Genomic DNA, 23,531 nt, shown 5'->3' on the forward strand with positions numbered 1-23,531 from the left:
GTCCTCTCCAGCAGCCCAGTGTGTTTGTGTCATTGAGCTGCAAGTGGAAAAGTTCTCTGCCTGCTTCCAGGCAGCTGATAAAGAACTGCTCAACTTTTTTTAATCAAAATTCAGAATATGATTTAGATATCATAAAATTTGATACACCTTGACTTTGAAGAGGATATTCACATTTTCAGCTTTTGAAAGTTAGTTCAGTTAGGCATTAGGGAACCAGGGCTGCACTTGAAGCTCAGGGAAAGAGAGATTTGAGGTACCTACAATTTGAAGCCTAGTTTGAAAAGTTTCAGTGCATCAGAAATGATGGTCAGTCACTGGAAGGAGTATGGAAACACTAAAAGCTGATGGTTCTCTGGGATGTCTGGCAAAGACAGGGATCATTTCCAAGTCTTCAAGAGTTGAGTTCCCATTAGCACAGCCTCTTTTTTTCTATTTTGCACCTGGCTAAAATGCGTGGGGCATACCATACAATAAGAACAAACAGGAATGAGGAGACAGTGAAAAAATATCACAGCATTTAGACAAAAAAAAATTGAAGCATTTAGATATCTTTATAGAGAGGCACAGATGGAAAAGTAATAAGGGCATGCAAAAGGATAACATGCTTAAAGAGAGAAAACACATCTTGAAAGGAAATATCATTCATGGGCTAGTGTTTAGTACTTCTTATTGTCTGTTTTGGGGATAGAGAAGACAGAACCACAATTGCATATAACTTGTAGGATGCTTACAGCTGCCACCTTCTCTCTCTCTGTTGAGAAGCAAGTGGCTTTCGTGGTGGAGTGGCAAAACTTCTGAGTCCACATCTGTAAGCACGATGTGCACCTTGTATCTGGTTCTTAGGAGCAGAAAGAAAAAAAAATAGAGTTATCACCAGAATAATAAAATAACTAAAGCATTCTTGCATAAACAGGGCAAGTTTAAAGAAATATGTTAACAAGGAAAGTGCTTCCCTAAAGCTTTTTATTTTTGTATTTGGAAAAGGAATGAGAGGAAAGATTTGCACTGAGGAAATAATCCAAAAATCATCGACTTCTCACATGGCTGGAGCTCTGTGGTCTTTATTGTGCTGCCAGCAGCTGACGTGCAAGTCTGCTGTGCTGCTGTGTACCCTGGATAGGCTCAGTCTGCTTTTCTAGGCCCGTGAGCAATGGAAAGGAAGAGTCTATCTTTTAATGTCAAACCAGAATTTCCTTTCTGAAAGTATTTCTTTTGCCCCCTCTCACAGATGGCTTTGACCAGGCAAATGTAGGTCACTCAGCTGGCAGGTCTACAATTAACCTTTAAAGGGACAATTCAGTTGTTATTTCTTTAACCCATTTAAGCATCATTAGCTGTGTGTTGTGATGCAATTTCTGTGACCTGTTCTAGTCAGCTCCAGTTCCAAGAGGAGGACAAATGTGTGCTGCACCTTGAGGTTCAAGAAGGTATTATTTTCTCAGGTTGTGAGGGTTTATATTTGTTGGCATGAGTGTTTGCTTTTCTTACTATCTGGAGTGAAACCCAGCTCAAGTACTTAGCCATCCCTCCTTTCATTATTTCTCTCATGCAATGAAAATGTCGTGCATTTAACCCCAAACCCAGCATGGTTATTAAAGCTTATTGCAGGTTGATGGTTAATGTGTGTACAGAAGGAAGATAGAGAGAGAAGGATGGCATCCCTTTCTGAGGATAAATTTTCGAGAAGAAATCTAAGAGCTGTGGTGGTAATCAAAAAATTCATTTTGGTAGCACTTGGGGGATTTAAAGCCATGTGAGAAAGATGTTTGTTTTCCTTCTGAATATCCAAACAGATTCTAACAGCAATAATGATCACATGAGGTATTTCCTCCCAAAATGAGTAGCTAGCTGGGGTGGTTGTGGCCTCAGGCTGACTTCATGCTGTCACACTTCTCATCTGGGTATTAATCCCTCCAGGTCTCACTTATTACTGAATTAATATCAATTTTTATTATGCTACTGTGAGTGTGCTTTGAATAGTATTACCAAAAATAAAACCCTACCATGGTGCTATAATTGCAAGCCACCCCAGAAGCTTTCTTAGTCTTACTCTGAACAGTTCAACCCTTCCTGAGCTGGGCTGACTGAAGGAGGGGAAGTGAGAACACTGCTGGTGTTCAGTCAGGTGGAGATAGTGAATTTTACCAGGGAATTATTGCCCAGTCAGTGAGGGGTAGAGACACAGCAAAGCTCCCATCACATTGGTAATGCATCTCAGCAGAACTATGAGGTTCTTTGCATTGAATTTCTGTTGGTTTACCTGCCAACTGCATGGTTACAGGATTCATTCAAGTCTTAAAGATGAAGCTAAGAGGATCAGAGGTATTATTGAACTCAGAGAAAAAGAGGACTGTAGTATTTGGGTTCAGATTTTGGAATCTCTCTCAGAGCTGAGTGACATAAATGAGGTTATATAGCACTTGCTGGGAGATCAGCAAAACCAAATATAGTAAGTTATTGTACTGGGCATTTTGCAACTGTGCTAAACTGGGGCATTAGTGGTGGTCTCTGAGGATGGAAAATTTCATTTAAGACAGTCCACATCCCATTAATTAAACCTGTTCCAAAGAGGCGGTTTTCTTAGTGAAATTATTCATTAATTCTACTCTCTCATAAAAATGAAAATATTTTTTGCCCCTAATATGATGTAGAAATGAGAATGTTTGTGATATAGTGTGGTACAATCCATTTTCCTACAGAAGAAGCACTTTTTGGGTGTGGTTGCTTGCTCTGTGAATTCTAACTGTTAAAATTTTTGGGACAGCTATGCTCACAATAATTTTAATACTCCTATGTGACATGGGAGGCAGTGCATATCCACAAATCCTGGTGTGGTTACCATAGACATAAACCAAACGAGTTAGTTCCTTTCTTTTAGTTATTGCTAATGAAAATCAGTCAGATGAAGTGAATGCCTGCACTGAATGAACTGCCCTGCAAGGTGCTGATGAAGCTGAACAAGGTGCTCTGGTGTGGCAGAAGAAGTTTGTGGTGCTGGCCCTGCTTCCCAGTGGCTGATGCCCCCTTGGAAGGGCTGGTCCAGCTCTTGTGACCAGCCGTCGGACAGGGATATCAGAGAGATCTGCTCACTGCTTTAGGGCTGGTTTCTAGGTCAGTGAGCAGACAGCCATGCATGCCCATAATATAAAACAGAGTCTGAGAGCTCCCCTCCTTCATTCATGTTTAAGTGATTTTCTCCAGATTGATTTGGAGCTGGTGAAAAGTGAGTCTGTGGAATGCAGAGCTGGGCAGTGCTGGGAGGGGATACATGGTGGCTTTTGGTGGGAAGCAACCTGTTCAGAGCTCTCCTTCTTGAGTAGATGGAAATATATCCAGATCCAGAAATATATCCAGATCCAGTAAATCATTCATTTTTCTTAAAAAGGATTCTTGTCAAAGAATCTGCTAAAATACTCTGAAGATGTAAACTCAGTAGCAGTTATGAATAGGGTAACACAGTTTATTTTGTGACTTAAACATAAGAAAAAGGGGAAAAAAATCATGCTGGACAGTCTTTTTAAAGTAAACCTTGTTAACTTTGTGCCTAAAAATATATAAAACATGAAATAGAATTAAAAGCAGTAGGAGGGCTGGAAAGTAAATGATTGACTAGGACAGTCGTAGGCCAGTTACAGTTCTGAATTATGGAGGAAATGCCAGGGGTTAAAAATAAGTATCTGAAATTATTTTAAGGATACTATTTAGGACTAATAAGAAAAAATAAAGTACATGAAAAAATAAATGCCCATACTTATTCTGTTAACAGAAACTTATGCCAGTAGGGCCAGGGATTTTTTTCATTTGACGTTTTGTGTCTGCAAGGACTTCTCCATCTCCCTTTATTTTTCTTCTTTATTACATTTTAAATATTGGAGTGCTGTTTCAATAGCTGCATTGCTGACAGGAAGAGCTAATAAGTCATTTTCGGTTCTTCAGAAACAAAATCAAGGCAACTTAAATACTTGAACTGTTTGTAAATGGGTAGTGTCATTTAAAACCTGTCAATTAATTACAATTATGTAGTGCTGCTTAAAAGATATTTTCTATGACCTAAAATATTAAGTTAAATTGGGAATACTTACCCACAGAAGTAGATTTAATGAAGTTAAAATGTATGTAATTGATTTAGTTATAGAGGATTTTGCCTGCTAACAAGCAATCCTGTTAAAACCATGATGAGCAGTAGGGCTTAAATTTAAGCTGAAGAGCTTTGATAGGGATCTGAGGGGACTGAGCTCCTTTAGAACTAATTTTCTACTTGAAATCAAAGAACTGCAGTTTTGGAGCATTTTTTGAGATAGAAATGAATAGCTGCAGTGCAAAAGCACAAATCAGTGTAATTTAAGAGACATTTTGCAGTGGTAAATAACGTGGAATATTGGGAAATAAAGCTATAAATCATATTTGTAACCTCTCTTCTGCCTTTTCTTCCACTTGGTCTTGCACATAAAGCCTCTGTTTCTGCTGGTCGCTGTTAAGTTCAGCATGAGTAGGTGCTGGTGGTGGATTGATTGCTGTGATGATGGGACAAAACCACAGCCAGCAACACTTCAGGGAACAGATTATAGGGCAGCTGCTTAATTCCAGTGAGAAGGATGGGCAAGAACCTGGAGAATGTTTGTTTGGGGCCTGGGCAGGCAGAGCCAGGTCAGCCCGTGGGTGCGGTTGGATCGAGCTCACTGAGGAGATGAGTTTCCTTGGCTTATTAAAGGACTTACATGTTAATTCCTGGACAGGATTCCTGGTAAAGGAACCTTTGAAAAAAGCTTCAAACTCGACCAAACTCTCAACAAGATCAAGAGAAAGGTCTAAGTGTTGGTTTCACTCTGTCTGATGATCTGTGGGGAGATTCTGTTGTCTTTCCTTAGTGTGGTTGTTGTGACTGGACAAACAGGGAAGGAAACCATCTTCCTCTGCTTGTGAAATTATTTCTACCAATAGACAGTTTTGAAAAGAATATCTACAGTTCTTGTGCAGTTTTTTTCTTCTCATCCCTGGTGAAACTGTTACCTTCCCAGAACATTACATTACTCTGGAGAAACAGGGAAAGGTTGTGCATTGAAAATGTGGGAAATTGGCAGTTTCTTCAGGTTCATTCTAAGGAAACTTTCCAACAGTACAAGTCTTCCTTGGTGTCATAAATGAGTGTTTTTGCTAATGTTCACCCTTGCAGTTTTTCATTTACAAGGGAAGTACTTTGATACTACGAGATAAGATGAATGAAATGCTACAAAGCTCATGAAAATACATTCTTTATTCTGTCAGACATCAGAAGAAAAAGCAAACGAGTTATGCTTCATCTGGAGGTGAGCCAGGGAACCTCTGTTTAGAGAACAGAGGGAGAAATGTGAGGAGAGAGGAAGTGATGGAAAAAGGGAAAAAATGAAAAAGATATGTTGGAGAGAGGCTTTGTAAAGAGCACTTAAGAGAAGAGGTGGAGGCCCAGGAAATTTGTAATCTTACCTGTGTATTTTAAAGACACTGGATATCCTTGGTTCAAAGAGGGTTTCTATTCAATATAAATATCCAGCTCCGAAAGTGCTTCCTTCTTGAAGACCACTTGAGGTTCAAAGCATTGTTCTTAGCATGAAGTCTATGAGACAGTGGCAGTGCATTTATTTGCTAAGGCACACATTTGCTGATGGCTAAAATTAGGAAAGGTACTACAGCACAGTTCCTTTTTGACACTGCCAATGTGCTAAGAAGGGCCAGTTCTCACTACTTGCAGCTGACATGCTCTCATCATGAGAGAAGTTAAAAATTAGAACACCAAGAATACTAGCTAATAATAATGATAATAATTTTAAAATGCTTGCTATAACCCTTACATTAATAGCACAAAACCTCGTTTTCATACCTGTCTGGGCACATGTATTTTTGAATTAAAGAATATATTTAGGTTGGCTTAAGTTGAAAGGGGCCCATCATTTTTGTTATCAAAGTGCTAAACAGATTTGTCTGAGCAGTCAGGGAGGTGCAGGTGTTTGTGAGAATTATACCCAAAGGAAGGACATTGCCAGGTCTGTGTTAAACAGCTGTTATGCCTCTGCTTGAGATGAACACAAGAGATCAGAGATGTCTGCTGGCTGTGGTCTGACATGAAACACTGAATGCTTTTCTACATACGTTTTTCTGGGAGGCAGTAATTTGCCTTTAGATGATAATTCTATTCTTGGTGACATTTTTTCCCCCTTTTCATCCTAACTGACTGCAAATATTATTGAATAGTTCTTTTCCTCTTCTTATTCTCTCTTGTTCTTCTTCAGTCCAGTGAAAAACTGGAAAACTTTTTATTATTGTGTTTATTTGATATACTGCACAGTTTAGCCAGAGAGACTAACAGTTGATGGAGCTGGTGAGATTTAGTTATCCTTGCTTTCTGATATTTCTTCCTTTCTGTTGTTTCTAATTCTTGAAGGGATATTTAGGACCTTTCCCCATGCAAGGTATTGTAGACAGTCATTGTTTGATATCTTTTTATCAGAAGCGATGAAATGAAAGGCTTGTCCTACATTAAATATTTTTATTTACCCAAATGGATCAGCAGTAGTGAAAATCTGACTGACATAAAGATTTGCAGCCAAAAGCCCTCATGTATAATTAACTGGCCTGGCATAAGTGAAACCTGGGAGCATGTCATTTCTTTACCTGAGCTGATTTGGCTGAACTAGGAGGAGGAACTTCTGTTTAAGTGAAACAGATGTGGGATGTGAACATAACTGTCCCCAGTCCTAAACTGTCTCTGCACATCTAAGGACCAGGGGGGCTCTGAGAAGGCAGCACACCTGACAGACCTATGAAATCTCTGGCTATCAACATGAATTTACAGGGAATGGAAAACTAGCATGGCTGTTTTGCTAATGCAGTCATATTTGGTTCAGCTGGAAAGGGGAGTGCTTTTGGAAAGATTAATGTGGAAGGTAATTGGTGACTTCCTGAGGGCTCCAGCGTGTGCAGGACGCGCTGGATTTACGCAAGGGAGGAACACGGGGTAGTCCTGCAGAGTAAAGTCCCAGGCTTCTCTTTCCTGTCACCTGTGTTTCAAACAGTTGGTGTTTTCTCCTCTCTGGGAGTTGAATTTCTTGTGATTTTTAACTGTTTATTGTCCAGTTAAATGAGAAGTGAAGTGTTACTTTAACTGCTTCAGTTCTGTGTGTGGCAGTGCTTGTACCTTAGTGCCAGTGGTTGACTTCTCATTGGAATTCAACCCTCCAATCATTCTCATGATTGGTGCTCCAATTTTTGGTGCTCAATACCTAAGTAAATCCATCTCTAAATAATATCAGCCCTGCAGGGACTTTGTTTATCAGAAGGAACCAATTATTTATTATTGCTGTTTTCTTAGAGGCTGTGTGAAGAGTTTGCACTGGCACAGTCATATCCTTGATCATGTGGTGCAGCATGTTGCAGCTTTTGGAAATGTATTAGAATCCTTTCTAAATACAGATGTTTTAGGAATTGTGCTGTGGGAGGAATATGGGGTTCAATTCTGCTACCAAACTCTTGTAATTATTTCTGTTGATACTGGGGAAGCACGGACTTGTGAAGGCAGAATCTAACACCACGCTGGAAAAGCTTTGTCAAAGTTGTCTAAAATTTGGAGCCTAAAACTCAGATCTTGCTCAAGTTGAATTTTCAGAGTTTGTCTGAGAGTTGTTGACTGTGATTCATACAGTCAACTTCACTCTGCAGCAACACATACTCAACACATACTCAACATCTTGCTCAAATGCTTTTCTTAACCATTGCTAAGAAGGATAACTTGGTTTTTAGCATAGCTGGGTATGCAAAGACTAATGCAGTGTAACCTCACTCTAATTTAGGACTGGCTAAGTAGGCACAAGGCCAGGGGTTTTACTTGCTAATGCTTTTTTCCTCCTTTACCCATTGCACTAAATGAGAATGCATCCCAACTCTGACCTGGCTTATGATAGTGTGCATTTTAAAAACTAAAAAAAAAAAGGAGGAACTTCCAAGCCATGCTGTGGGGAGGAGGGAGTTGTGTGGCTGAGAATGAATTCAGGTAATCATAATGAATGACAGGTAAGAATAAGTCCTGCTGGCAACTGAAAATTCCCAATAAACCAGCAGGGCTTGGCCTATTTCTGTCTTCTACCAGCAGATCAAAGCTGAGTGAATTCAGCATAAAGCAAACAGTGTCAGCAAGCTTGGTTTAATTTTGATTAGTAAGCTAATGTAGATTTTGTCTAATTTTCCTTCTCCTTTCCTCTCCATGGTTCTCCTTTCCCTGCTGTTTTCTCATTGTGTATAGACCAACATAACATATCTCACTTTCTCCCTCGTTGCTACATGATATTATAAATTCTGCCTGATAATCCCCAAGAATTATAAAAGTTAATTAACACTAAGCTATTTTTACAAGCCTCTTTATTACAGTGCAACAAACTGCATTCCTAATTTATCAGGATGTTGCCAAGTGTGAATGAAAGATGCTTTAAGGCAAAACAGTTCAGAATAGTTTCAGTCTGGGCAATACTGGTTTAAATGAATGCATGAACACCGATAAAAGTGTTCATAATTCGAGGTTGTGTGTTGCACTTTGTTTTCAAAATTAGTATGTTGAAAGCAATGTGATGTTCCAGAGTCTCCAGAAATGGTGCTTCAGTTCCTCATCAGTGGGGACATCAGAAACATTTCCAAGTTAGAGTTTAGGAAAAGAAGCCAAGATGAGGCAGGAACTAACAGCAAGAATGTTGTTACTGCTTTCACTTCCTTGTGTTGTTGCTGTATATTTGTTGCAGTGACCAACCATTTTACAAGAAAAAAAATTTAATACCTTCAAAATCAATATTTTCTCATTTTTGCAAATAATTTGATGAAGTTCCAGCAGCTTTTGGAGACCTGCTGCCTTCAGCCCATGAGTCCTTCTTTCAGACACTGGTAATTCTATGTTTAAGGATACTGTGCCCGTTTCAGCATTCTTTTTCCAGGCTGAAGAGTCCAAGTTCATGTCACCATTTCTTGCATGTCCTTCAGTTCTTTCCAGTTCTGATTCATGACTCTGTACTGGGGCCTAACAGTCAAACATCAGTCTCATTTTTGACCTTTTGCATGACCTGTCCTCGTTTGCCAGGCAGCAGTTTTCCCAAACAATACATCTTGGTGTTCTTCTCTGGAAGAGGCTAGTGCTTGTTTAATTTGGCATTCAGAAATCTGTGACAGAGGCATATTCCTCCCATGAGCTCTGTCCCATGGCTTGGTGCTCAGTTATTAGCAGCTTTCTCCTCCTGTTGATGAAAAATGCCAGTAAAACTGTAGATGATCCATTCAAAAGGCCAGTTCCAGTTGACCTGCCACCCCTTGTCCACCTCCCATAATCTCTGCTCCCTGCCATGCAACAGCAGCTTGCTCAGTGTCAGGGGTTGTTGCCCAGGTTCATATCTCAGACACTTGGAAATTGGTGTGCTCATGTTGAGAAGAAAACCACTCTCTGTACAAATCATGTAGAGACTGGAGCAAGTGAAAAGAAGAAGTTGTATCTGTTTTCCGAGATGAACCAATTTGCTCCAAAATCTGAGATGCTTAATGAGAACTGGTACCAAAGTGTAGAATATGATTAGGAATCTCAAGAAAGATTGATTGTTTGTTTTGCTCTTGCTCAGAAATGAAGAGTTACGTTAAAAATTAAAAATATCAGCAACATAGGGGGAATCAATTTATTTGCCCATTAAACCCCCCCCAAAACACAACAATAAAACTGTGTTCATTTAAATCAAACTGGATTTAGTCTAAACTTCTGAAATAATTCCCATTCATAATTTCTCTTTCTTTCCTCTCCTGTTTACTTACAGGAAGCCTTCCTTTCCCTGCCTTAATGCCAAAAGCCATTATACTGCTGCTCTGCACTGTAACTACCAAAGCCCTGCCTCAACAATGACTGTCACGGTCAGAGCAGATTAAGGGGGATAAACACTTCAAGAGTGCTGGTCTCTTATCTGCCAGGGCAAGTCAGCACTCTTGTTCACACATCTTGAGCCAGGAAGATTGATTAAAAGCCCCACGTGGCCATAAGGCCAGAATGTGAAGTAAATGACTTCCAGGGTTCCCATGTAACAAGAATCTTAGGAGAATAGAAGACTTGGGAAGAAAGCAAACCCTAGAAAAAACAAACCCAAAGAAAGGTCCCTTTGATCTGGTGTCTGTCTGACATCTGTAACACTTCAGTTTCTAGAAAATAAGTATGTCACTTTATAACTTCTGGTTTTCACTGCAGTTCAAGTCTATTTTGTATATATATTAAAAATATAGATATATTTTATGGACAGAAAGAAAATTACTTTCCTTTATTGGTGTCTCCCTTCCTGAGCTGCAAAGGTTACCCAAAATAACTATTCACACGTTGCTCTGAACTGGAAGAAATAATTTTTTGCCAACTTATTCTTCAGACTATGGCATTAGAAATCAGGGCCTGGTGTGATATTGAGCTGCACAGGTTGAGAAGAAAAGCAAATGCAAATGAGCCTATTGCTGGCAGATAAAATTCCAGGATTACCTCCCTTAAATGGTGAGACCCAAATGTGGTATAATTAATTCTTTGACTCTTCACTTGCAATTTGGAGCTGAGGCTCCAGGCTGAGCCCACTATGTTGCTATGAGGAAATGACCTAATGGACCAAGGCAAATTGCCTTAATTTGTTATTTATTATATCTCTTATATCTCAGATGGCATCCCAGCTGCCTGAGACTGCTGGTATGGGTGTAACATGGCCCAAAATACAGGGTTTTCAGTAAGTGAGAAGAGATCTGTGAGCAGGAGAGCAGACCTGAAACGTGATGGTCAGTGCTCAGGGCTGTCAGCTCTTGGGAATGTTTTGGTAATGGACAGTGAAAGGTGAGCTTTTATCCTGACAACAAACTGAGGCGTCACGACTTAGGAATTAAATGTATTGGAAATCCACACTTGGCATATTTTAAAAATAGGGTAAATCTGCTGGCCAGAGAAGAGAAAATCATCTGTGTAACGTAATAAGAATATTTTCCTGCATTTGTCATCTTTTCCAGAGATCTTTCAGTAATATTTGTATGTTCCTTATTCTTATTTCTGTTTCCATTTTTATTTCTTAAGTAGCAAATGAAGCAGAACCACAGGAGACCTTTAGAATGGATACAAAATGTTTAATGATCTTTGCCATGCTGAATGCAAATTTTCTTCTGTCATCACTCAAATCCTCAGTAGGGATTTTCTGCTGTTATCTATCTCAAGCCCTTCTGGAACGTGGTTATGAATTTTAGCAGTATACAGCTTGGATTCTCTGAATTTCCATTTTAGAGCAGAGTCCTGGGGATTAAAAGAACAACCACCACCTCACTCCAAACTGCTGTTTTATACCACACCTTACCCTCAGCCTTTGGGAGCTGACACTCAGTGACTTCCATGTGAGTCTTGGCCATAGAGGGCCCAGAATTTAGTTGAACCAGTAGACTTCTTCAGAGGTTCCCAATATATCAAGCAAGACTACATCTTGAACATATTTTCCAGAAAACAGGTTGAAATTTCTGGTTGCCTGTTGCTTTGCAGTGAATAACTCTGACAAATTACAGGTCACGTATAAACATCTAACTGCTCCCTCGCTTATGGATCCACTAACTGTTTTCTCTCTCTCTTTTTTCAGGAGCAGAAACAGAAATCCTATTGGCCCAGGAAAGTATGGATATGGAAAAGTGCCATACATTTTACCTTTACAAACTGACACTGGTCAGCAGCCTCAGAAACTCCGGAGGCAGCGCCAGTCCTCGAGGAGCCACGTGTTCCACCCGAGCCCGAGCCTCCTGAGCCCCTACAGCCAAGCAGCTGGGCCTCCAGTCCAACATGGGAACCTTTATCAAGAAGCAAGTGGGCCTCAGGCAGGACATCAGGTCCTGGGACCCTCAGTTTATCAGTCACCATCCTTTCCTGCCTCTCCAAGTCTGTTCCAGAGCAGTGACCCTGTGCCAGCCCAGGCCCTGCAGGGGCAGCCCCAGCCCCAGAGGGCCACGGCCATCGTGTGCGTGGGCACCTACAAGCAATACAAACTCTGCAACACCATTGTAAGTCTGTTTTTCAGAGGAGTTTCCTGTATTTAATGTGTTGGACAGCTAGGGCTTTCCTCAGTATGGGAAATGTTCACATGATTGTCAAGTTAAGCTGAACGTTGGTTTTTTATTAATTTAATGAAAATTTTGTGAACTTATTTTAAAGCATCTTAGGGAGTACTGAAAGTAGATCCATAATAATGCAGTTCCTTAAAACCAAACCTTCAAGGATTTTAAGCAGTGGCTTAACCTACCAACATGTACAATTCTAATTGGATAGAAGGAGAAACCGGTCTTTTTGGTGCCAAAGCCTGGGAATATGAGGAATTTGAGATAAGAATAGTAATGGAGGGAGGTAGGGAGCAAAATATGGGCTGAACAATGTTAGAGAGTGGAATGATCGTGGAGAATGTTTGTTGTAATTATGGTGAAGGGGCATGGGGTGGTTTTTGTGTAAATTATCCGCTTCTGTTTGGTGCTGTGATAATGTTACTTTGATCTTTTTGGGGGGGGATTTTTTTTTTTGGGTTGGTTGGTTGGTTGGTTTGTTTTGTTGATGTTGAAGGTTGTGTGGTGAATGTGGATTTTAATGATAATTCTTAAATATGTGACTCATAGAGGCAGGGTAGTGTGGAGTGTACTGGGTTTGCATGGCCAGGTTTTGGTAACCTGTGCTGGACTGACCATAACCCCCATTGCTGTCTCCCTGCACTGCTGGGGGAGAGGAGTAGAGTCCAGGAAAGAGAGAGGAATGGGGAGAAGGTGGTTTTAAGATTTGTTGTACTTGTTGTTATCCTGTTCTGATTTTGACTGGTAATAAATTCAGTTAAATTCCCCACATCCAGTCTGGTTTGCCCATGATTGGTAGTGGGTGAATGACCTCTCCCTGTCCTTAACTCATGAGCCTCTCCTTACAGTTTCTCTCCCCTGCCAGTTGAGAAGGGTAGTGACAGAGCAGCCTTACCTGTCACCCAGCCAAGGTCAAACCATCACAGTCATAGACAGGTTTAATGTTTTTCTCATGAAAGAAGTGGGAAAATGGAGTTGAGGTGGACCACGTTATGAAGGCTGCCTACTTCCCAATCCCATAAGGAAAGGTTATCCTTTTGTGAGTGCCCCTCATGTTCTAGCTGGCATTTAGAGCCAACACCCAGTAGCCCAGATCACTCCAGGATCTTTCCATGGTGCTGTGTATGTTCTCTGAGAGATGCTACTTTTCCCAGCATTCGAGCTCTACATGCTTTGATTTTGGCTTCCTAATTCATTGGAATGAAAATCTGTTCTGCGTTAATTTTTAAATAAAACTTACTCTCTCACTGCTTGATTCAGAAATGTTTGGCTGGCTGTAACTCCATGCTCCAGGGCAGCCTCCCATTGTATGTGGGAGGCAAGTGAGGTTTTGTTCTTTGTCCCCATTAGCATCCTGCTAAAATTTCCAGTTTCTGCCTGTGCCATTTTAGTATTTCCCAAAGTATCTCCTCCTAGTATTTTATCTTATTTTGGCTTCTAATCTAGCCTAATGTTGCAAACATGAAGAAGCCTGTATTTGGATATTGAAGCAGGATGTTCAGGAGTAGTCTCAATATGTTGACAGAACAGGCCATATTTTTCTGGGTGGGTGCACATCTGATTCTTCTGCCTCTTAAAAATCCTGTTTTGTTCAGTGGAAGCCTGCATAGTGGAGATGGAGCAACAGAACACAGGATAACAAAAACATGACTACACAAATCAGATGAGTGCCTTTTTGCCTCTTAGGGTAGCAGTTATTACATCTGCTTTATTTATAAATAAAATCCATTGATAGAGACTAGAGCAGTTGATTGAAGAGACCTAATGTCAAGAAAGCTTTAGTGTATTTGTCTGGAATGGAAAACATGAAAGAGCTAATTTGAGCCTCTGAGAATAGTCTCTGGTACAAATTGCTCTTTTGAAAAACACTTTTCTGTTTTTTGAAGGAAATGGGAAATGACCTTAGTGCATGGGCATTAATTTGGAAAGTTTTCTGTGCCGAATTTTCTCAGTGGTGTCCAAGCAATACACAAATGCCCCAGTCTTTATTTCACCCCTCACTCATCAGGGCACAAAGTTGGACAGTGTTCTGCCTGACTTCATGTAAGAAAATCGCTTCCAGGAAAGAGGTCTTTTCAGAGAGCAAGGGGTGAGAGGTGAGGAAGTTAGAAATGAGGTGGAAGAAAGAAGCAATCCCAGGCAAGGTGTGGCAAAGGAAGGCTTGTAGAGGACATTTGTTGAGAATGACAGGTGGGCTGGAGAGTAGAGGGCAGTGAGCTTGTGAATTGGACACTGGCAAGGTAGGCAGGTCAGTGTGATGAGGGGTTTGGCCATAGGCAAATTTCTTTTGGTAGAAGGGGAACAGGAATGAAAGTATTTTCATGTCAGTTTTAGAATCTGTTGTTTAAACAGAAGGGTTCAACAGATGAAGAGAAAACATAGGTGAGCATACTGTTTCTGCATCTTTGCTGTTGCTGAGGGCATAAATACAGTTATAAAGAAATCTTTGGTTATATTGCAGGAGACTTTTAATAGCCAAGGGAAATTATAGATGATGCAGCTTCTCCTAAGCGTGGAACTCTCCATAGTGATATTCTTTATTTAGTAACATTTCTGTTACCCTTGTTGAAGCTGTAATTGCTGTTCAGGGTTATTTTTCTCCCTAGAATGTGGTAATTAATGTAATTATAGAAAAGAAGTAGCTAAGAACAGTTTGAGTATAAAGGCCAGGACGAGAGCAAAACAAGGCTGATAGTGTTTCACTCTGTTCACTTGTTCTTTCTGATTAAATGCTTCTGCACGCGGACTTTAATTTAATTTATCAGCAGTGACTTGTACCAATAGTCTTGCCAGCAAGCAGAGAACAGTATCTTTTAATTTTTTTTTCCTCAGTTCTTCCTGGAGCACGCCAAAAATGAAAATCTCATTTATTGAAGGTATTCTGTTAACCATTATCCTGGTGTTTGGCCACTCCCTCTACAGTTTCTCCTAAGGGCAGTTAATTAATAACAAATTAAGTCAATCTGCCTCGGTCCATTAGGTCATTTCCTCATTATTGTACATTTATTGTTTTTTCATTAATAGCCAAACTCATTTTACATGACTGACAGCTCGATTCATAAAAGTTAAACTTGTGAGGTTTGGTCGGGGAGACCCTCGGAAGTGCTTGTATTTGTTCAAGTGTTCCTGCAGGTCCTTAAACCTATTTTCTCGTTACACAAGTGGCTTCCCCTCTTCAGCACCTTTCCTACATGCTCCCCTCAGAACACACAGCTGCCTGTCACCTCCTTGGGCAGGAAACAGGCAGGAAACATCCCTCCTCTGCACACAAACAGGTCTAACTGAAACCATAAGCTACCTGCAGTACAATGAGATTCTTCCAGTGCAGTCTGCACTCCTCCAAAATAGGGAGCTGATGAGTAAATCTTCCTTACTTCCCCCTGCATTAAAGGAAGGAGAATTATATGGATGTGTGGTTGAAGTGGAATTCGAATGCGACCTTCTTTGCGTGGTTTGTCGCCGGAACAAAGGAAGCAACTCAAATGGAACATTTATTTACTGAGCACTTTCTGTAATTAATTGTCTCCAGTGCTGCCAAGTCAGCAGCTCTCTGTGAGTGCCTGAATGTGTGAGAATATATTTGTAAATTAACTCCAGGCTGCAGGTCACTTGGGCAGTGTACAGAAGGAAGCTTTCAAGGCTCTGGACATTCAAGACTGTTTGTTTTGCAGTGTACATTTGGTGATACACAGTGCCCCTTTTAGAAGTCAGTTTTACCTGATTTATTTTATTTTTTTGTAAGGCATGCAGTGAATTGTGGCTTATTGGTAAATACAATAATTCTTAGTATGTCCCTATCCTTACTATGTAGAGATCTTATTGCAGCCTTTCAGTACTTAAAGAGGGCTTATAAGATGGCAGGACTTTTTACCAAGGCCTGTAGTGTCAGGACAAGAGGCAACCCTTTTAAATTAAGGGAAGGTGGGTTTAGAGTGGGCATAAGGAAGAAATCTTTCCATGATGAAGGTGGTGAGGCCCTGGCACAGGGTGTAAAATCTGAGTTGTCTTCGAGGTATGTTTTTTACCAAATTTATAACTCAATTTATATAGTAATTTGCAAAAAAAACCCCAAGGTAAAATGTATGAAAGGCTAATTGTTGAGGGCTCACTGAGATATTTATGGATGAAGTTTTGCTGAGCTTGTCCAGTTTATTTCCAGTTACTGGTTCATATGGATTAGTGTCATGTCTCCAGTTACATTGTGTTGTCTTTCTCAGTATTTTATGTGACTGGTACTTAACAAGAAGTAATTGTTTTGGAGAAGTGTCTAGAGAGGATCAGAAAACAATGATTGCTTTTACTTTCTTGCCCTGACCCTTCAGCTGTGCATACTGTTATTCTGGTAGCATAGCTATGGAAAATCCAGCTTTTGGTTGTGAATAAGAGTCCTCTACTTGAATCTGTGTGTAGAGCACTTGAGAACAGCACCTGAGCAGGGAATGCAAAGTATCTGAAAAGACAATTTTGGAAATGGAAAGAGGTTTTACAATTGAAGAGATGAAGTAAGAGGCTCAGGACCAATCCCCCACTCTATTGTGATGGGATAAAGTAATATATTTAATTGCCCAAAGAGCCTTAATGATGATGATGACGATACTACTTTTGACTGGTATGAGTTAAAACTTTGCCATTGAAAGGCTTTTTTTGGACACAGACCCCCAATTAAATGGAATTGAAAAGTCCTGCAGTAACATGTTGAGTTCATTAAAAAGTGATGTGCTTTTCTCTCCCTGAGCACATAGGTAGGCATTGGCAGGCTCCCTTGGCACCTGGGATCTTGGGCCATTCACCAGCTCGCTGGTGTTTCAGTTTTTTCCAAAGTTTCCCACTCTATAGAAGCTGAAACGTTTCCAAGCTTTCAAGTGTTAACAAAGGTAGGAATGGAAATGTTTAATTTTGTATGGAACAGCAAATGTAATTCCCAGACTAGTCTTTTCAGAAGTGATACAGGGTTCTGCAAGTGTGCACTCTTTATTGTAGTTGGGCTGCTCAGGTATTGAGGTAAAGACTAACAAAAGACAATGTATTTTTAAGTGAACTTTCTTTTTTAAAACTGAAAAGCTCCTTCTTATTTCCAAAGAGCTACTGTGTGGTTTATTTATTCTCATTTGAGATTTGTACAGAGTAGGTGTTTGACATAAGTGGCAAGGTGGGGTTATGATGACATATCTTTTCCTGAGGAAATTTAACTTTATGTGAGGAATTTTCCATGTGAACACTGTGGGACTTGTGTGTAGGTCTGGTAGTCTGACATTCCGTGGGTGTATAGGAAACTTATTAAAAGCTTTCATTACTGTGGGGTTTACTGTCCTTTCTTTGACTATTTTGATATTTGCAGCAGGATTTTGTAAATATTAGTTCAGAATGTATTTCACCAGTACAGGCTTAACATGCCAGGCACTGGCTCAGAGACACCTCTCTTAAAATGTAGTTTATCAATTGTCATTTGTGTACAAAGGATTCACATGGAGACATCTTTGATAAAGCTCTTGAGCTGCAGCTGTTTCCTCTCTATGTCCTTACTTTATGACAGCCCCTTCAACAGCTGAGAACACTGTATTGCAAAATATTTGGCATGATGACGTTCTTATTAGAATTTAAGTAATTATGGGAAATTGTCTGCCTTAAATCATTAGGAAAAGTATGCTGGGGTAACTTTAGAAGCTCTCTCAAAGAGTTTTATTCCACAAGTGTGCTCTGTAGTTGTGCCAGTGACAGAGGTAGCTGTTTTACACATGAATTATTACTAGGTTGATTACTTACTAATCTAGTAAAATGTTTATAATAAGTCCAAAATTGCGCAGTTCAGAAAACCTTAATGTTTACAGGCTTGTGGTTTTTAATTGAAAATTGAGTTACTTCCTTCCCTGGATAAATCTGAGTTATTTTGAACTAGTTTAGTGTCTCGGAGTCTGAGAGTCATACCCTGTTGTGCCAAGAACTGTAAAAACACAGACCAAAGGGAAAGGTGCAGCCAATGTAGACATGGCTACTGTTGGATTCTGTGTTGTCCAGGTCTGGGAGAAGTGACCTGTGGGATCTTTAATGTTCTTATGATCACTCTCAAAAACGTTCAGGAACAATGGGATCTTTGACTTTCTTCAAAGACAATAAGATATAAATAAAGTATAGTGAAGCTTAGGATAGAATAAACACCTTAAGGCAAGAAAAGAGGAATATTCCACTGGAAAACAAAGATTGAAAGTGTGTGTCAGTGATAAAAATCTACTAAATATGCAAGGGAATTATTAAACACAGTGAGGAACTTAAATGTTCACTTTACACCTAGAGGAATTATAAGGCAAGAAAAGCCAACACTACCATAATTTGTCAATGAGACCATCTTAACTCTCTGCCTTGTGTCGTGCAGAACCAACTTTTCTATGATTGACACACTCCGTGACGTGCTTCTAGTTTACATTATGGTCTGTAATGAGTGGTATCAACTGCTTTCACCCATGTTTTGCATTCAAATGTTATGAAACAAGAACTAGGACTCACATCATAAATTTGAAAAATCCATAGCAACATCTCTGCTGACTGGTATTGGGTTCACAGACAGCAGCACTGCTTTAGAAACAATGACCACACATCCCTTCACATTAAATATGACATAAACCATTGTAATTATAGCTCAGGACAATTTAATGGTTAAAGTTTTCTCCATGTAAAAGTCCCTCTTCTTGTAAAAATGTCTTAATAATCCTTTCCACTGCTTTCTTGTTTTTCATGCTGTTGCTCCTCAGTATCTTAGGGCATTCCTTTCTCTGTTCTTGGTGTCTGTACGTGGCAGACCATTTCCATAGTTTAGAGTTACACAATTCTATACATTTAGCACCATTGGTATGTTTGGGGTTCAGCTTGAGCACTCTGGGAGCTGACTTTTCCAGAGATTCTGTCAACTTCCCAATACATAGATCTCCTTGATTTTTAATGTACTGGACTTCAGAAGGTGTGTTAGCAGTAGAACTTCAGTATTTTACGATCCTGCAGGAAGCACTGAGGTGCCTTTTTCTTCTCTGGGGTTGATTTGGAATTTCTGAGCCTATTAAATGGGTCTCATGGTGAAGCTGGAGAAGTCTGTGTACTGCCTGATGTGAATTTGTGTCCAAGAGTAGCTGAAGATTCAGACTCTCACTTATGTGCAGTAGTAACATGACATAAAAATGTTAACAATTCCTCTAAGTGCCTCAAAATCAAATGCACTTCAGTTGACTAAAGCATTTGTTTCCTGACTTCTTGGTGAACTATGAATGTGAGATTTCACGTGGCAATTGCAACTGTCTGAGAAGTTACCTGGCTAATTATGAGGGTTAATGAAATGCTTGTATGATGGAGGAAAGAGGAAAAGATCCATAGTTGTGCAATCACTTCATCAGTTATGAACAGCATCACTAGCACTTAAAATACTGTGGAATGATTTGGAAACTTCCTTGGGATGCTTGTCAAAATGAAGCAGATTTTCACTCTGCAGTGAAACAGGGTGGTTTAGGTGCCTGGTTATTGTTCAGTTGTAATTTCTGTGCCCAGTTTTAAAGAGGAAACTAATCAATGAAAATTTGGACTGCAACCAGATGGCTGCATTCCTGGTGTATTTGTAGTTTTGTTTAATAGGGTATTGCAAATTTGAGTAGAAATCATTTATCAATATAGTCAAGTGTTGTGGGAGGAATTTTAAGGCGTTCCAGCTTGTCCTTGTTTCTTTTTGTCAATTCATAGTGACACAAGTCTTTGTCTGAAATTCCGGTGTGTAATTTCTCACCACTCCTTTAATTTGAACAAGAAATGTGCTTTTTATTCCTATGTCAGTTTAATTGCATCCAGGTTTTCAAAGCAGAGAAAGCTGCAAATGTTTAGAAACTTTGATGGGGGAAATCCCGTGATTAATTTGCAAATATTTTTTTAAATGTTGTTTTTAGGAACATTTGTTAAATATTCCCATTAATTACATGAATTACAGGTATAGAAAACACTGTCAGATGTCAGCATCTTCTCTGGCACATGGAAAGAGTAATTTTTTCCAGGTATTTGTAGGACTGTAGTTCAGGTATTGCTGATAACAATGACCAAGGTTAAGGCACATTTTCAAACCAGATAGCAGGAAAAGAGCATAAATTGCATGAATACAGAAACTTGAAGTGAAAGTACTGCCAATACAATCCCAATCCTCTCTGGTACCGACCGGGGTGAACAGAGGAAGAAGGAAGTGCAGAGAAGCTGCCAAAATGAATCTAAGGGTGCTGAAGGAGAAGTGATCTGTTTTAGGGATCTGTTAGCAGTGCTGTTAGTAGAGTTTTTAGTTTTGTGGTTTGGGGTTTTTTTTTTTCAATTTTAGAATTTTTAAGCAGGGCTTGAAAGCAGCAAATGGCCAAAACTCGTGTAGAAAGTTAGGAAACATAAACACAGATCTAGCAAGCATGTGTTCCTTTGTGGAACCACAGCTGAGCAGTGGCAGCCCAAACCCTCTCCCCCACAAGTGGTGAAGAAGGAAGCTGGCACTACATGCCCTGTGGTGCCCAGAGCAGTTAAATTTAAGACTTTTGCATAAGATACATTAAGATCTAACTGCCCACAGAGCAATGCAAAGCCCAGAAATAATTAAAACTGTGGTGAGATTGAAAAAAAAGAAATAAAATCAGTCTGTGGTGCTCTGTCTCACCTTTGCTTGTACTTCATTCAGTGTGCTGTGTGTTTGCCCAGGAATAACACCTCGGTGGGCAGCACATTGCACATGTAGAGCCACGCAAGTGTAATTAATAAACCAGAGTTCTGTTCTAGTGATAGGTTGGTAAGACTGTTTTTCTTCAAACTCTTGACTCGTGTTTGTGGAAAAACCAATCCTGCCTTTTTTATGTGTGTCCCAGCACTGTTAGGGAGGCAGTGGGTGATCTGTGGGGGGAAGAAGCCACGGAAACAACCCTTACTTTGATCTGCAAACTGGCTTTGGGGTTTGGCTTCAGCATTCAGTAACTTGCCAGTCAACAATGTCCTGCTTGCTTTTGCTGAATGTCTGTTTGCATCTGCATTTGTCAAAGGCAGCAAGAAATCCCCATTGCCTTGATGGCTGTTCTGAGACCTCAGTTTGGGTCACTTCCTGATGTCAATCTTTTTGATGATGTGAGGTTTTAGTTGGAGCAGAAAAGTGCCATTAAAAGGACCAAGTCAAACCTGCAGCCATTTAGAGCTTTCAGAACTGGAGTTTTGTCAACAATCATATGGTAACTCCTGTGTTAAGAAAACTATTTAATTATCTGATAATATATTATTTTACCCCAGGGTCCCTGCATAAATCAACAGCTTAGTTATGAGTGATACACTACTCAGTGTTATTCTCTTTTTTTATTCAGCCCTTGGCTCCCTGCCTTAGAAATGCTCCTTGCAGAAGATGAGAAAAAAGTCTTCTCCAAAGACCAGTTGTTGACTCTGTTACTGCAGTGTTTGCTTTAAAATTCACAAAGCTGCTGTGTGATAGCAAGATCTAATGTGTTGTCAGAAATGGAGCTGGGATGTGGAAGAATGATGTTTAAAAGGAGTGTTCCATAATTTAGTGCCACTTGTTGAGTAGTTTGGATTGGATTTTTTCCCCCTGTTCAGTACCATATTTATTGCTTGATGATAGTCAAAGCAAAATTTGCATTGGCCAAAATTTTAATTATGATTTGGCAGCTCATCTGCAAATCAGGTCCAGAGGTTTTCAGTCAGACCCCCAAAACAGAAAGTACATAGTTCACAAACTAGGAGAGGATTGGATTAAATAAATTGCCCCATAAGTGACATTTTTTACCTCATAGCTGGTAGAGTAGCTGGTTCCAGAAACTGTCTTTCATATTCCTTTTTCTGTATGTCCATTGTATACCTACTGGGTTTTATAGTGAATGAGACAGAGATTATGTAAATAACTCTTCCAATTAAATATTCCTGGCTCATCCCCAGAGTAGGTCCACTCTGCACACTGAATGAGTCATAGGTCATATGGAAAAAATGGTATGTAATCATGTGAGAACGGACCTCACAGACAAAAAAAGCCAAATTATATAGTAATTGCATGGACAATCTGTTCTAATTTGAGATTAAACCTTCCTTTGAGGTCCTGTGGCTTACTTTATAGCATTCAAACAAACAAACAAAAGCTTTCTCTTGACTCCCAGTCCCAAGATTTATCTAAGTTTTTCCAAAGTATTCCATGCATTTTAGGTACAGGCATTGGCTTTGTCCATGCTGCCTGAAACAGGCTCAAGTGGTTATAAAGAAAAGTCTCTGCCCTCAAACAGACCTCAGGAGCACCTCCCAATAATTGCTGGAAAGCTTCTCAGCCTCTTTGAGCCTCAGACGTGGAACAACACTTGTAAACAGATTGTTCCACCAGTTTTGCTGCAAAACTTGAACAAGTTTTGACCAAAAGCGTACAAAGTATGTTATCAGCACTTTTTTCAAAGTCTTGTGGCCTGGCTATACTTAGGTAGATTTCCATATAAAAGGCACAGGATGCATTCTTGAAAAAAACCCAACAACACACTTTCCTGGCTGATGTCATTTCACTCATTAAAATAAAACAGGCACTTGTATTTTGAAAAAAAAAAATAATTATCAGAATATTGGAAGCATGGGGAAAAATAAAACCCTTCTCCCCTTTGTTTTCCTTCAAACTCATTCTTGGATGAAATGCTTCAGTCAAAAAAAATGAGACTAAGACAGATACCAGGAGTGGAAAGTTTTAGTCTGAGCAGTTAAAGTTGGAAAAACTCCCCAGTAAATGGACAGTGCTACCAGCTGCAGCTGCACCAAAGCATTATAAAATAAGACAAATGTATCTGCTAGTTAGTTTAAGGTGCCTTTCTTTTTTTTTTTTTTAAGTATATGACCTGGGGAGAAAGAATATGCTGCAGGAACAGTGTAAGAGTGTGTTGTAGCAGAAACTCATTTTTGCTGGAACCAAGAGCTCTAGAATCTGAATAATGCTGCAATTTCTGGTGCACTGGGTTCCTGCAAACTCATAGTAATTTTTAACCTGTGTTTACAGTACTCTAATGATGTTCCACATTGTAGGGTGCTTTTTTTTTTAACTAAAAAGAACAAAATGAGTTCTCTCAACAGACTTACAGTTCCCCCTAGATGTGGGAACATCTGTACATTTGCCTGTACATTTGTGCCTCATATAACACTGCAGTGACATTTCAGTTGGCTGGTTATTACTTAGACTAGAGATCATTCTCTAAAAATATTGTGATTACTGCTGTAATAAGAATTTTTTATTAAAAAGTGGAATATCCTGGTAATACAAATCAGAACTTCCCTAAACTTTCAGTCCTTCTGCTGGAACCATTCAGGTAGTCCCTCCTCCCACACAAAGGCCAGTCATTTAAGTGGAATGCTTGCAATTGAATTTCCATTGACATTGATTAAGCTTTCATATAGAAAACTGTTGGAGG

At 39.7% G+C, this 23,531-nt stretch overlaps 1 protein-coding gene across 1 annotated transcript in view; it reads left to right on the forward strand.

Annotated features, from left to right (window-relative positions):
• THSD4 (thrombospondin type 1 domain containing 4) overlaps window positions 1-23,531 on the forward strand; it is a 279,492-nt gene that overhangs the window by 41,227 nt on the left and 214,734 nt on the right. Inside the window, exon 5 of the mRNA XM_064668708.1 lies at window positions 11,634-12,048. Within this exon, the coding sequence (XP_064524778.1) occupies window positions 11,634-12,048 (415 nt within the window). The remainder of the gene's footprint in view (window positions 1-11,633; window positions 12,049-23,531) is intronic.

Source organism: Pseudopipra pipra, chromosome 12 (genome assembly GCF_036250125.1).
Source record: "Pseudopipra pipra isolate bDixPip1 chromosome 12, bDixPip1.hap1, whole genome shotgun sequence".
Classification (NCBI taxonomy): domain Eukaryota; kingdom Metazoa; phylum Chordata; class Aves; order Passeriformes; family Pipridae; genus Pseudopipra; species Pseudopipra pipra.